The sequence below is a fragment of the Chiloscyllium plagiosum genome, unplaced genomic scaffold (assembly GCF_037043375.1).
Source record: "Chiloscyllium plagiosum isolate Xiang-an unplaced genomic scaffold, Cpla_swu_hap1 HiC_scaffold_17, whole genome shotgun sequence".
In the NCBI taxonomy this organism is placed as follows: Eukaryota; Metazoa; Chordata; class Chondrichthyes; order Orectolobiformes; family Hemiscylliidae; genus Chiloscyllium; species Chiloscyllium plagiosum.
The window spans coordinates 33,620,598-33,635,107 of NW_028270155.1; the positions used below are offsets into that span (position 1 = coordinate 33,620,598).

Below are 14,510 nucleotides of genomic sequence, written 5' to 3' on the forward strand. Positions count from 1 at the left end.
GATAGTCTAACCGGCCTTGGGTTCATGTCAGACTACAAGTGACTCCAATACATACTCTCACACATTTTCTTACATATTCACACACTCACGCAGACCCCCTTTCATATACCCACACACACACACACACACAGGCATATATTCCATTCATGCACGCACTTTATCAAGCGCACACACATACACACACACACACACAAGTCTATGGGGTCAATTTGCACTGCGGAATTGTATTTGTAGATACATTTATTTTATTCAAAAAGCACACACAATCGGTAGGCAGTCAATCCATGTGACAATTTATAAACTCCTACTTTGGAAATTTAAAAAAAAAAATCAATCTGGCTCAAGACTAGAATATATACAGACTTTAACTTCACACCTTTAATGCACTGTCTGAGCTGAGATGCCACTTTTTAAAAATAAAACCTTAAGTTATTTTGGGAATGTGACTTGAAAAAAGTTCTGGTATTTATATATTAATGAATCAAAACTTGCAACCATTCTAAAAGATGAAAGACTTAGCAGCAATCTGAGTTCATTCAATATATCGCAGCAGTTTTATGACACTATGACAGAATGAACATTTGCTATAACTTCTGTGTCCTATGATCCTGCCCCACTAGCTATCTGATGAAACAGCAGCGCTCCGAAAGCTTGTACTTCCAAATAAACCTGTTGGATATAACCTGGTGTTGTGCAATTTTAATGATGTAATTGTTTGGATATCCCAGTTGCCCTTCTTAAACAAAGGAACACCTTTGGCTACTGCCAGTCCTCTGGGACCTCTCTTATGACTAAAGAGGATATGAAGATTTCATACAAGAACCCAAAGATGTTGCATTATACTGTATGTTCTAATATGTCAAAATCATTCTTCTTACCTAATAGTATCTGCCTCTGTACATCTTCATGTTGGTCAGCGTCTTCCGTTCCCAAACAAAGGAGATCATTGAAGAGCCAGCAAACCACCGCAGAGACATCTGGGTTACTGTTCACAGAGCAGAAAATCAAGGCTTCGTTTCCTATTTTAAGCTTACAAGTGTGGTCTTAATGTTTGCTAGCAACCTTCATGGCAGTGCCTTGTTCTCCAAATTTCAGGTATCGGTGCTTTTGTTTTTCATTGCTCCAGCCCTGTCTGCTGCAACTTCTCAATCATATTCCTGCCATTGTATAACGTAATAAAACTGCTGCCAAGAGTCAGGGACATTCAGGGTCACATCAGAGTGAATTCCTAATATTAGCTTCAGACAAAACAACAGTAGTAACACAAAATAAAACTAGGATACTTAGACTGGTTAAAAAAAGTGGGAGTTGGGAAATGAGAAAATTAGACAATTCAAAACAAAATTGGAGAGAGTTATCATCAAAAGGAGGAACCGTGAATTTTAAACTTAAATGATTAAAGTTGTATTTGAACTTTAATGTACCAGGAGAAAAAAAAACTGTGAAGACCATCGATGTGAATAAAGGCAAAAGGTCTTTCCAACCATTCCTATTTCGACCAAACGCCTACATGTTTCCTGTACAGATTATAAAACTTGGTGCAATCTGAAATTTGAAACATGTGGCATCTCAGAATAGCGATGTATTTGCACGAGATAGGAAACAAATGATGGTTTGGGATGTACAATGTTAGCATCAACCTGTAGTAAGGTTGATTTAACACAACCTACCCAGAAGAGATTTGTCCCTCTCAGCACTTTTATTCAAGCCATGTCATATTTGAAGAAGTCATAACATTTTAAAAAAGAAATGATAAATGATGATATATTTGATAACCAATATGTAGGCAAAAATATTACCAACTGTGTTATTGTAAAACTTAATTTTATGAAGCTGAAAGCATCAACTGCCATACTGATATAATAAAGTATTAGGACCATAGAATAGAACATCTACCAACAAAGTTAGATCAGCAGCCTGCATAAAATAAATATTGTTGCTTTGAACTTAGATCAGTAAGAAGGAAAGATCAGATACAAAAGGAAGATATTCAGAGTAGCACAGTCACCTATTACATTTGGGTTCTGTGCTCCATTCTGTTTTGCAGCTCAAGGTATTTCTACAGCCCCACCTGAAAACTATCTGCATGACTTCACAAGGCAACCAGCCACTTAGCAATGTTGTCACCACACTATCGATCACTGACAATGGAATACAGAATGCTGCTTATTTCTGTAATGGACATACCTTGACACCAGCTCTTCAAGGCTCACAATGCTCTCCTTGTGCAAACGCCAAACAATTTCCAGAGTGGGTAATTCCTTTGCAAAAGAAAAACGATAATATCTCTATCAGCAAGAGCCAAGAGAACACAGGCCCTATGAGAATATTCCATGTATACAGTATTAGGTAAACCATCAACTACAACACAAAGTATCCATGAAAAGTAATACGTTCAAGAAAAGGACTGCTCTATATGGAAGATAATTATATCCGCTGATAAAATAGTCGAAAAAAAATAAGGTTTTCAAAATTTTACTCCGTAACAAAGTAACATGGAATGGACAACTAGCATGAAGCTTATAACTGGAATGTACCATTACAGTAGGGAGCATACTATAATTAGTAGGATATATTCAGCTTTAGTACATTTTTAAAATTAATCTCACATTACAACATAAAGAAAGAGAAGCTCCAGTGATGGAGTCCCAACCTCTCAGCCAGGAGACTTGGATTCAAGTACCTCGTGCTCCCGAGATCTGTCATAACAGGTTATTTAAAATTATCAATAAGCATATAATGAGGCATATACACAAAACTGCCAAAAAAAAAATCATGTGGCGGATCAGCCTCACAGGACCTCACTTCATGCTGGGCAAACATTTGGTCACAAAAATATTGCATTATTCTACTGTATTTAGATCAGGTATTTACTCCAGCTGCTCATTGCTCTTATAATTGTTTTGCAGCTTGTGCTGTCACCAGCTATCATTGGAATATATATTCAGAATTATGGTTCTTACTATTGCATAAATATTGCTGGCCTGCAGATTTTACTCCCAGGGAAGCCTTTTGAAAAGTCTGAATTTAAAATGAATTCAGCAGGCATGGAAAATACCATAAAGATCTTTCATCCTAAAAATTGTACCACAGATTCTCTTGTCTTTTAAAGCATATTTTAGACGTGCGGCAAGCCTACATTAAATAAAATTCCTTGAAATAGATGTAAATCACACAAAAGCAACATTTTTAAATATATACATGTGCACTCTTGTTGCATGGGCCTTGCTGGCTGGCCAGGATTTTCCTGTCCCATGTTGACCTTGAGAAGATGATAGTGACCTGTATTCTTGAAACTCTGTACTCCACGTGCTGCACATTGACCCACAATGCACATAGAGAGGGAATTCCAGAAATTTGACCCAGTGACACTGAAGGAAGAGTGATATATTTCCATGTCAGCTTGGTGAGTGGCTTAGAAGATAACCTACAGATGGTGGTGATCCCATATATCTGCTGTCCCTGTCCTTCTAGAATGAATTACTCATAAGTTTGGAAACTGCTATCTGAGGATCTTTGACGAAGTTCTGTAGTGAATCCTGTAGATAGTACACACTGCTGCTACTGAGCGTTGGTGGTGGAGGGACTGGATGCATGCTCAGTGTGGTGCCAATCAAGTGAGCTGCTTAATTTGATGGTGCCAAGCTTCTTGAGTATTGTTGGAGCTGCATCCAGTAGGGAGTGTTCCATCACTCCTGAGTTGTGGGATGTCGATGGTGGCCAGTTTATAGTGAGACGGGAAGTATATTACAGGTCACTGTATTCCCAGCCTCTGACCTACTCTTCTGGCAACTGTACTTATATGGCAAGTCCTATTGATGGTCAATGGTAACCCCCCCCCCAAGATGTTGACTGTGGGAGATTCAATAATAGTAAAGCCATGGAATGTCAAGGGGCAGTGGTTAGATTGTCTGTCATTGGAAATGGCCATTGCCTGGCATTTGTGTGGTGCGATATTACTTGCCACTTGTCCAGATCTTGTTGCATTCGAACATGGATTGCTTCAATATCTGAGGTTACCCAAACAGTAGTGAACATTGTGCAGTCATCAACGTATATCCCCATTTCTGACCTTACAATGAAGGAAGGATCATTGATGAAGCAGCTGAAGATGTTTGGGCCTAGGACACTACCCTGAGGAACTCCTGCAAAGATGTCCTGGAGCTGAGATGACTGATAACCAATAACCACAAACATCTTCTTAGGTGCCAGGTATGATTCCAACCAGAGAGTTGGCGCCAGATTCTCATTTATTCCGGTTTTGCTAGGGCTCCTTCATGCCACACTTGATAAATGCGGCCTTAATGTCAAGCACTGTCACTCACCTCATCTGGGAATACTAGGACAGAAGCAGAGGAGTAGTCCATTCAGCCCCTCAAGTCTGCTCCACCAATCAATAATGGCTAATGTGTAACCTAACTTCATATACCTGCCTTGGGCCCATATCCCTTGACTTGTTCAATGAAAAACTCTCTCTCTCAAATTTAAATTTGACAATTGAATTAGCATCGACCACCATTTAAGGAAAAAAATTCCAAAATCCTACTCTGTGTGTTGAAATGCTTTCCAACACCTCTCCCGCATGGCCCGATTCTTCTTATTAGACTATAATTCCTGGTTCTAGAATCTTCAACCAGTGGAAATAGTTTATCTTTGTTTACTCTGACTTCCCCTGTTAATATCCTGAAGACGTCAATCACCCCTTATCGTTCCAATTCGAGAGAATAAAGGTCTAATTTGTCCAATCTCTGTTCATAAATTAATACCTGAAATCCAGGTATCCTCCTTGGAAATCTGTGTTGAACTCCCACCAGGGCCAAAACATTCTGCCCAGATCTACTCTCAGTACTCTACATAGGATCTAACTAGGGTTTTTTTTAATAACTGCAGCATAACATCTGCATCCTTGTTCTCCAGTCCCTTAGATATGAGGGCCAGCATCCTATTGGACTTTCTGACTATTTTCTGCACGTGTTCATGGCATTTTAAAGAGCTATTCACCTGAACCCCCAATATCTCATTAGACACCTACTGGGTTGAACCCACCACAAATGTCAGGCTAACTGGTCTGTAATTCCTTGGTTTCCCTCTTCCTTCTTCAACAGTGGAGTGACATTAACAACTTTCCAAACCAGACGTACAAGTCCTGAATCTGGTAAACTTTAAATATTTGAAATTCAGGTCTTTTGTCCACGTTTGAATCAAGGATGTAATGGATTCAAGAGCTGAATGACCCTGGTGCAACCCAGACTGGGTGTCACTGAACAGGTGCTGTCTGATAGCACTATTAATGACACTTTCATTTACGTTCCTAATAATCAAGAATAGACTGAGAATGGTAATTGGCCAGGTTGGATTTGTTCTGCTTTTTGTGTATAGGGCATATCTGGGCATTTTTCCACATTGTCCGATAGATGCCAGTGTTGCAACTGTACTGGAACAACTTGGCTGGGGAGTGGCAAGTTCTGGAGCTCAAGTCTTCAGTAATATTGCTGGAATGTTGTCAGGGCCCATAGCCTTTGCAGAATCCAGCCCGACCAACCTTCACATGAAGTGAATCCAATTGGTTGAAGACTGGTAGCTGTAATGCTACAGACCTCTGGAGGAGGCTGAGATTGGTCATCCACTTGGCATTTCTGGCTGACAACTGTTAGAAATGCTTCAATTTTATCTTTGGCACTGATATGATTCTCATCTTTTCCAAGACCATACCACTATTTTCTGTGAATATTATACAAAACAGAAATATAAAGTGCTAGAGTCATAGAGTCAGATGTACAGCACGGAAACAGACCCTTTGATCCAACTCGTCCATACCGACCAGATATCCCAACCCAATCTAGTCCCACCTGCCAGCACCTGACCTATATCCCTCCAAACGCTTCCTATTCATATACCCATCCAGATGCCTTTTAAATGCTGCAATTGTATTAGTCTCCATCACTTCCTCTGGCAGCTCATTCCATACACGTACCACCCTCTGCATGGAAAAAGTTGCCTCTTAAATCTCTTTTATATCTTTCCTCTCTCACCCTAAACCTATGCCCTCTAGATCTGGACTCCCCCACCCCAAGGAAAAGACTTTGTCTATTTATCCTATCCATGCCCCTCATGAATTTATAAACCTCTATAAGCTCACCCTTCAGTCCCCAAAGCTCCAGTGAAAAGAGCCCTAGCCTATTCAACTTCTCCCTATAGCTCAAATCCTCCAACCCTGGCAATATCCTTGTCAATCTTGTCTGAACCCTTTCAAGTTTCACAACATCTTTCTGACTATTTTCTGCACGTGTTCATGGCATTTTAAAGAGCTATACATCTGAACCCCCAATATCTCATTAGATACCTACTGTTTTGAACCCACCACAAAGCTGTCATTGTCAGGAATACAACAGTGGAATGTAGCCTGGATTAAATTCAATTTGACAAATTTGAAATTTTCTAAAGGATTGAGATTGTTTCTATTTCAGTCTCACAAATTTATTTCAGGTTCACCACTGACGTGTGCTTCCATCAGAGACACAGCTTTAATTGTAATTATACTCAACTGAATATTTTTTCTCACCTTTGCCTTCCAAATCTCTTCAATAAATTGCAGCCGGCTAAGCATGTTGGAGGACAATAGTTCTTGCATACTCTGAAGTAAACAGGCAAATATTCTCTGCAATATGAATGAAGTCAGAGTTGGTGAACAATAACATATAAACCAATAATATGTAGAGTAATATATAGAATAATATGAGGATAAATGGCAAATGGAGTGAGGTCTTGCATTTTGGAAAGTCAAATCAAAGTAAGAGTTTTGTGATGAATGATAGGGCTTAAAGGAGTGTAGTGGAACAGAGTGGCCTTGGAGTTCAGGTGCATGGGTTTCTGAAAGTGGAGTCACAGGTAGACAGCACACTGAAGAATGTTTGCCTGTCATCAAGAAGGCTTTTGGCACACTGGCCTTCATCAGTCAGGGCACTGAGTATTGAAGTTGGGAAGTAATGATGCAGTTATAGAGGACATTGATGAGGCCTCACTTGGAGCATAGTGTTCAGTTTTGGTCACCTTCCTACAGGAAGGATGTTATTAAACTGGAAAGAGTGCAGAAGAAATCTCCAAGGATGTTGGACAAGCTAGGACTTTTTTCTTTAGAGTGTTGGAAACTGAGTGGGGATTTGATGGGCTTGGATAGGGTGAATGCACTCAGTCTTTTTCCCAGGGGTGGGGAAGTTGAGGACGAGAAGGCAACGGTTTAAGGTTAGAGGGGAAAGAATAAAAGGGAACCTGAGGGGTAACTTTTTTTAAAACTCAGGGTTGTACGCATACGGAATGAGCTGCCAGCTGAAGTGGTTGAGGCGAGTACATTAACAACATTTAAAAGGCATTTGGACAAATACATGGATAGGAAAGGATCAGAAGGATGTGGGCCAGGTACAGGGAAATGGGGTTAGCGCAGATGGACATGTTGGTCAGCATGGGCCAGCTTGGACCAAAGGGCCTGTCTATGTGCTGTAGGAGCAACAGGATAGCTAGGGACAGGGTAGGTCCATTCAAGAACAAAGGAAGGAATTTGTGGAGCTACAGGAAGTGGGTAAGTATCACCAAGGGCAAGGACATGGATGATGGTAAGATTAGGGAGGGATATATTAATATTCAAGGGCATGTCAATATTAAGGAGGCGGTGTTGGGTGTCTTGAAAAACATTAAGGTAGTTAAGTCCCCAGAGCTTGATGGGATTTATCCCAGGATACTGAGAGAGGCAAGGGAGCAGATTGCTGAGGTCTTGACAGAGATCTTTGTGTCCTCTTAGCCACAGATGAGGTCCCAGAAGACTGGAGAATTGACCATGTAATTTCTTCATTTAAGAAGGGTTAATCCAGGAAATTATAGGCCAGTGAGCTTTACATCAATAAGAGGAAAATTATTGGAGAAGATTCTCAAGGACAGGATTTACTCACATTTTGAAAAGAATGGATGCATTAGGGATAGTCAGTGTGGTTTTGTGCAGGGGAGTTTTGTCTCACAAATTCATATATGTTTTTGAGTGACAAAGATGATTGATGACAGTAGGGTAGCAGATGCTGTCAACATGGAGTTCATTAAACTATTTGACAAGGATCGTCATGGTAGGCTGGTCCAGAAGATTAAGTCACATGATATCCTCAATGAGTTGTTAAGTTGGATACAAAACTGGCTTGGCCATAGAAGACAGAGGAGTTGTGGATGGGGTGATTTTCTGACTGGAAGTCTGTGAACAGTGGTGTTCTGCAAGGATCAGTGCTGGGACCGGTGTTGTTTCTAATTCGTACAAATGATATGGATAAAAATGTAGGTGGTCAGACGACACAATAAATCACAAAAAATTGGTTTGCAGGTGCAGCAAGTAATTAAGATGACAAATGGCATATTGTCCTTCATTGCTAAAGGGATGGAGTTTAAAAATAGGGAGGTTATGTTGCAGCTGTATAGGGTGTTGGTGAGGCAACACTAAGAGTACTGTGTACAGTTTTGGTCTCTTGGGAAAGGACGTACTGGCACTGAAGGGGGTGCAGTGGACGTTCACTAGGTTGATTCCAGAATTGAGAGGGTGGGTTTATAAAGAGAGATTGAGTAGACTGGGGATTATACTCATTGGAATTTAAAAGAACGAGGGCAGACCTTATAGAATCAAATAAAATTATGAAGGGAATAGATAACATAGAAGCAGTGAGGTTGTTTCCCCTGGCGGGTGAAACTAGAACTAGGGGTCATAACCTCAAAATGAGGGGGAACAGCTTTAGGATTGAGTTGAGGAGGAACTTCTTCACCCAAAGGATTATGAATCTGTGGAATTCCACGCCAAGTAAAGCAGCTGTGGCCACCTCATTAGATGATTTAAGGCAAATATAGATAGATTTTTGATCAATAAAGGAATTAAGGGCTTCGGTAATGGGGGCATAAGTGGAGCTAAGTCGATGAAAAGATCAGCCATGATCTCATTGAATGATAGAGCAGGCTTTATGGGCCAGATGGCCGACTCCAGCTCCAATTTCTTATGTTCTTATGACATGAAAATTGGTGGAGATGTGGATCTGGAGGAAGGTTGTCAAAGGATACAGCAGGATATAGGTCAGTTGGAAAGTTGATCAGCGAAATGGCAGAGAGTTTAATCCAGACAACTGTGAGGTGATGCATTTTGGGAGGTCAACTGCAAGAAGGGGGAAACTTAAAGGAGATGTGAAGCTTTTTGTTTTTTTTTTAAAAAGAGAGAGAGTTGTAGGTGCCTGGAATATGTGGCCGATGAGGTGGTAGAAGCAAGATCCTTAGGTGCATTGTTATACAGAGAGATCTTGGGCTACAAGTCCATAGCTCCCTGAAAGTGACAACACAGTTGGATAAGGTGGTAAAGAAGCTGTACTACGTGCTTGCCTTTATTCGTTAGGGAATGGAGTATAAATGTTGGCAAGTCATGTTATAGCTACAGTCGGTTCTGTAACACGATAGTTCTGTTCTCGAGCGATCTTGCGTTTTAAGAAAATTGTGCAATAGCTGTGCCATTTAAACTAATGGGAGCAGAATCACGTTAGAGCCAATATAGGTCAGGAAAAATCACATTCTGCAAATAACAGTCTAAATTCTTCAATACAGTTATAGCGAATTTGCATTGAAGAAACACATGTTATTGTAGAACTGACTGAACAGAAAACTTTAGATGGATCATATTTGAAGTAGTGTGCACAGCTCTGGTTGACACACTACTGGGCAGCATAGTGGCACAGTGGTTAGCACTGCTGCCTCACAGCGCCAGAGACCCAGGTTCAATTCCCGCCTCAGGCAACTTTGTGTGGAGTTTGCACATTCTCCCCGTGTCTGTGTGGGTTTGCTCCGGTTTCCTCCCACAATCCAAAAATGTGCAGGTTGGTTGAATTGGCCATGCTAAATTGCCCGTAGTTTTAGGTGAAGGGGTAAATGTAGGAGAATGGGTCTGGGTGGGTTACACTTCGGTGGGTCGGTGTGGACTTGTTGGGCCAAAGGCCTGTTTCCACACTGTAAGTAATCTAATCTAATCTAAACTATAGGAAAGATGTGGAGGGTGCAAAAAAGATTTACAAGAATGTTGCCTGGACTGGAGTGTATCAGCTATAAAGAGATGATGCACAAGCTTGGGACTATTTTCTCTAAAGTAACGGAGGCTGAGGGACGAGTTGATAGAGGTATATAAAATTATGAGAAGCCTGGATAGGGTGGAGCGTCAGAGTCCTTTTCCCAGGATGGAAACGTGGCATAGGTTTAAGGTGGGTGGGATGGGGTGGGGGTGGGGACTTAAAGGAGATGTGAATTTTTTTGTTTTTTTTGACAGAGAGAGTTGTAGGTGCCTGGAACATGTAGCCAATGGAGGTGGTAGAAGCATTAACATTTAAGAGGCATTTGGATAGGCACATGAACTTGCAGACAACAGAGGGATATGGACCACGTACAGGCAGATGGGATTAGTTTAGAATGGCAACACAGTCAGCACAGACGTGGTGGGCCATTCCCATGCTGTAATGTTTTATGTAATGGCAAATACTTCCCACCACTCAGCAATTACCAATAAAAAGTTCAGAATATTTTTCCACTTCTGCTATAAATGCCCTCCCACAATTTGCATACTTCTGTAGATCTGATCAAAAGAAATTCACCTACACGTTGACCAGAATCCAATATAACAGCACGTTTAGGAATAGTCCCCTGTTGCATAATCTGTTGAATTTTCTCCATGGATGCCCTGGCAGCCAAAAATCCAACAGGCAGATCCATCTGCAAAGCTTGCTCTTGTAGAACAGAGGCTGACAAAGACACGCTCTGGTTAGCTAATTGCATTGGAAAAATTACTGCAAAATTAAAAAATAATTAATAAAAGAACTGTCTATCACTGGTAACACAGCACTTGTTGTCCATCCCAAATTATTGTTGTGGTTCTGTTCGCCGAGCTGGAAGTTTTTGTTGCAACGTTTTGTCCCCTGGCTAGGCGACATCATCAGTGCTTGGGAGCCTCCTGCGAAGTGCAACAAAAACTTCCAGCTCGGCGAACAGAACCACAACAACGAGCACCCGAGCTACAAATCTTCGCACAAACTTTGAATCCCAAATTATCTTTGAAATGGTGATGATGAGCCACCCTCTTGATGACAATGGAGTGACCTGCTTGGCCACAAATTAAGACTCGCATTTAAACTGGACCAAAGATGTTATCAATGGGAACTAACAACAAATGCTCAGTGACAAGGTGCACCAATGAATATATTTAATTCCTATTTTATTCAGTATCTGACATTAATTACAACTAGCTGACTGAAATCAAGTCACCCCTTTTCACTGAAATGTCATTTGTATCAAATAACACTAACACATTAAGCAGAATCCATTATTTTGACACTAGAATATAAACAGGCTAAAGTTTTAATTATAATTTTCCCAATTTTACTTTGGCAACTTATTTATCCTCACAACAGTGTTGTTTTCTAACTGTGACTATTTTTTGTATTAGATACACACTACATTTGAAGTATGGCTAAATTAACATGTTCTGCAAACAAATGGAACAACTCATTAATTCACAAGATGCTGGACTGGGAGGCCTTCTTTTAAATTCTAGCTGTAGATGATATTTTCAGTTAGATTAACAATAAACTAGGGAGAAACCTAAGATGGGCTATCAATACAGTATTATACAGTGACAGCTCAGCACTCCCTGCTGCAGGACTCACAGTTTAATTGTAATGGGAGGCATCTGAGTAAGACCATAAGATATAGGAGCGGAAGTAAGGCCATTCGGCCCATCGAGTCCACTCCGCCATTCATTCATGGCTGATGGGCATTTCAACTCCACTTACCCGCGTTCTCCCCGTAGCCCTTAATTCCTTGTGACATCAAGAATTTATCAATTTCTGCTTTGAAGACATTTAGTGTCCCAGCCTCCACTGCACTCTATGGCAATGAATTCCACAGGCCCACCACTCTCTGGCTGAAGAAATGTCTCCGTATTTCTGTTCTGAATTTACCCCCTCTAATTCGAAGGCGGTGTCCAAGGGTCCTAGTCTCCTCGCCTAACGGAAACAATTTCCTAGCATCCACCATCTCCAAGCCATGTATTATCTTGTAAATTTCTATTAGATCTCCCCTTAATCTTCTAAACTCCAATGAATACAACCCCAGGATCCTCAGCCGTTCCTCATATGTTTGACCTACCATTCCAGGGATCATCCTTGTGAATCTCCGCTGGACACGCTCCAGTGCCAGTATGTCCTTCCTGAGGTGTGGGGACCAAAACTGGACATAGTACTCCAAATGGGGCCTAACCAGAGCTTTATAAAGTCTCAGTAGCACAACAGTGCTTTTACATTCCAAACCTCTTGAGATAATTGACAACATTGCATTCGCTTTCTTAATCACGGACTCAACCTGCATGTTTACCTTTAGAGAATCCTCAACTAGCACTCCCAGATCCCTTTGTACTTTGGCTTTATGAATTTTCTCAGAGTTTAGAAAGTAGTCCATGCTTGTATTCTTTTTTCCAAAGTGCAAGACCTCGCATTTGCTCACATTGAATTCCATCAGCCATTTCCTGGACCACTCTTCCAAACTGTCTAGATCCTTCTGCAGCCTCCCCACTTCCTCAGTACTACCTACCTGTCCACCTAACTTTGTATTATTGGCAAACTTCGCTAGAATGCCCCCAGTCCCTTCATCCAGATCATTAATATATAATGTGAACAGCTGCGGCCCCAACACTGAACCCTGCGGGACACCGCTTGTCACCGGCTGCCATTCCGAAAAAGAACCTTTTATCCCAACTCTCTGCCTTCTGTCAGACAGCCAATCCTCAATCCATACCAGTAGCTCACCTCGAACACCATGGGCCCTCACCTTGCTCAGCAGCCTCCCGTGTGGCACCTTATCAAAGGCCTTTTGGAAGTCTAGGTAGACCACATCCACTGGGTTTCCCCGGTCTAACCTACTTGTCACCTCTTCAAAGAATTCCAACAGGTTTGTCAGGCACGACCTCCCCTTACTAAATCCATGTTGACTTGTTCTAATCCGACCCTGCTCTTCCAAGAATTTAGAAACCTCATCCTTAATGATGGATTCTAGAATTTTACCAACAACCGAGGTTAGGCTAATTGGCCTATAATTTTCCATCTTTTGCCTTGATCCTTTCTTGAACAAGGGGGTTACAACAGCGGTCTTCCAATCATCCGGGACTTTCCCTGACTCCAGTGACTTTTGAAAGATCTCAACCAACGCCTCCGCTATTTCCTCAGCCACCTCCCTCAGAACTCTAGGATGTAACCCATCAGGGCCAGGAGATTTATCAATTTTAAGACCTTTTAGCTTTTATAGCACTTTCTCTTTTGTAATGGCAACCATACTCAACTCAGCCCCCTGACTCCCTTTAATTGTTGGGATATTACTCATGTCTTCCACTGTGAAGACTGATGCAAAGTATTTATTAAGTTCTCCTGCTATTTCCTTATCTCCCATCACTAGGCTTCCAGCATCAGTTTGAAGTGGCCCAATGTCTACTCTTGCCTGTCGTTTGTTTCTTATGTATTGAAAGAAACTTTTACTATCATTTCTAATATTACTGGCTAGCCTACCTTCATATTTGATCCTCTCCTTCCTTATTTCTTTCTTTGTTATCCTCTGTTTGTTTTTGTAGCCTTCCCAATCTTCTGATTTTCCAATGCTCTTGGCCACTTTATAGGATCTCTCTTTTTCTTTGATAGATTTCCTGACTTCCTTTGTCAGCCATGGCTGTCTAATCCCTCCCCGGATAATCTTTCTCTTCTTGGGGATGAACCTCTGTACAATGTCCTCAATTTTACCCACAAACTCCAGCCATTTTTGCTCTACTGTCTTCCCTGCTAGGCTCTGCTTCCAGTCTATTTTCGTCAGTTCCTCTCTCATGCCCTCATAGTTACCTTTATTTAACTGTAACACCATTACATCCGATTTTGCCTTCTCTCTTTCAAACTGCAACAGTCACATTAGGGTTTAGAATTTTTATGATATGATTTAGTGTTCTGAAATTCCTAGTAACTGCTTCTTCCTTGTGTATTAATTTGCAAAGTGAATTCTGACAATCTGAGCAGTATTTTTCTGTACTGCATGGATTTATAATTCAGTAAACTGCATGAAAAACTTCAAAACAGCATAACTCGAATGGACATCAGGCAGTACTTTCAGTAAAACGTTTTGAGCATTTGGTCAGTATTTGCCAACCAACTGCTGGCTGTACAACCGATTGACTTGTTTCATGAAACCACTCAATGGAAAACAGTTGACTGAACTTACAAATACAGACTTAAAATGGCAAACATTCCAGATGCAACTGCGTAATAAACGTACCTATAAAAGTGCCTTTACCAGGAGAATCGGCAATTTGATGCTCAGGGTTAACTTTACCACAATGAGATAAACGTTTGCTCATTGATCCATTTACCTAGGAGAAAAAAAAATTGTTATTTGTAACTGAAATTTCTGTTCTTGTGGCAGAACTAGCT

At 41.0% G+C, this 14,510-nt stretch overlaps 1 protein-coding gene across 6 annotated transcripts in view; it reads right to left on the reverse strand.

Moving 5' to 3' along the window:
* The window catches only part of fanca (FA complementation group A), a 98,688-nt gene that overhangs the window by 81,041 nt on the left and 3,137 nt on the right, over positions 1–14,510 (reverse strand). For 4 of the 6 annotated variants that reach the window (XM_087995814.1, XM_087995813.1, XM_043706790.2 and 1 more), the window contains exons 3-7: positions 14,356–14,449; positions 10,651–10,793; positions 6,563–6,658; positions 2,188–2,261; positions 879–985 (exon numbers count right to left, since the gene is read on the reverse strand). In XM_087995814.1, the coding sequence (XP_087851940.1) occupies positions 879–985; positions 2,188–2,261; positions 6,563–6,658; positions 10,651–10,793; positions 14,356–14,449 (514 nt within the window). Of the gene's footprint in view, positions 1–878; positions 986–2,187; positions 2,262–6,562; positions 6,659–10,646; positions 10,794–14,355; positions 14,450–14,510 lie in introns of those variants that run through there. The other 2 variants (XM_087995817.1, XM_043706795.2) reach the window with 2 other exon arrangements.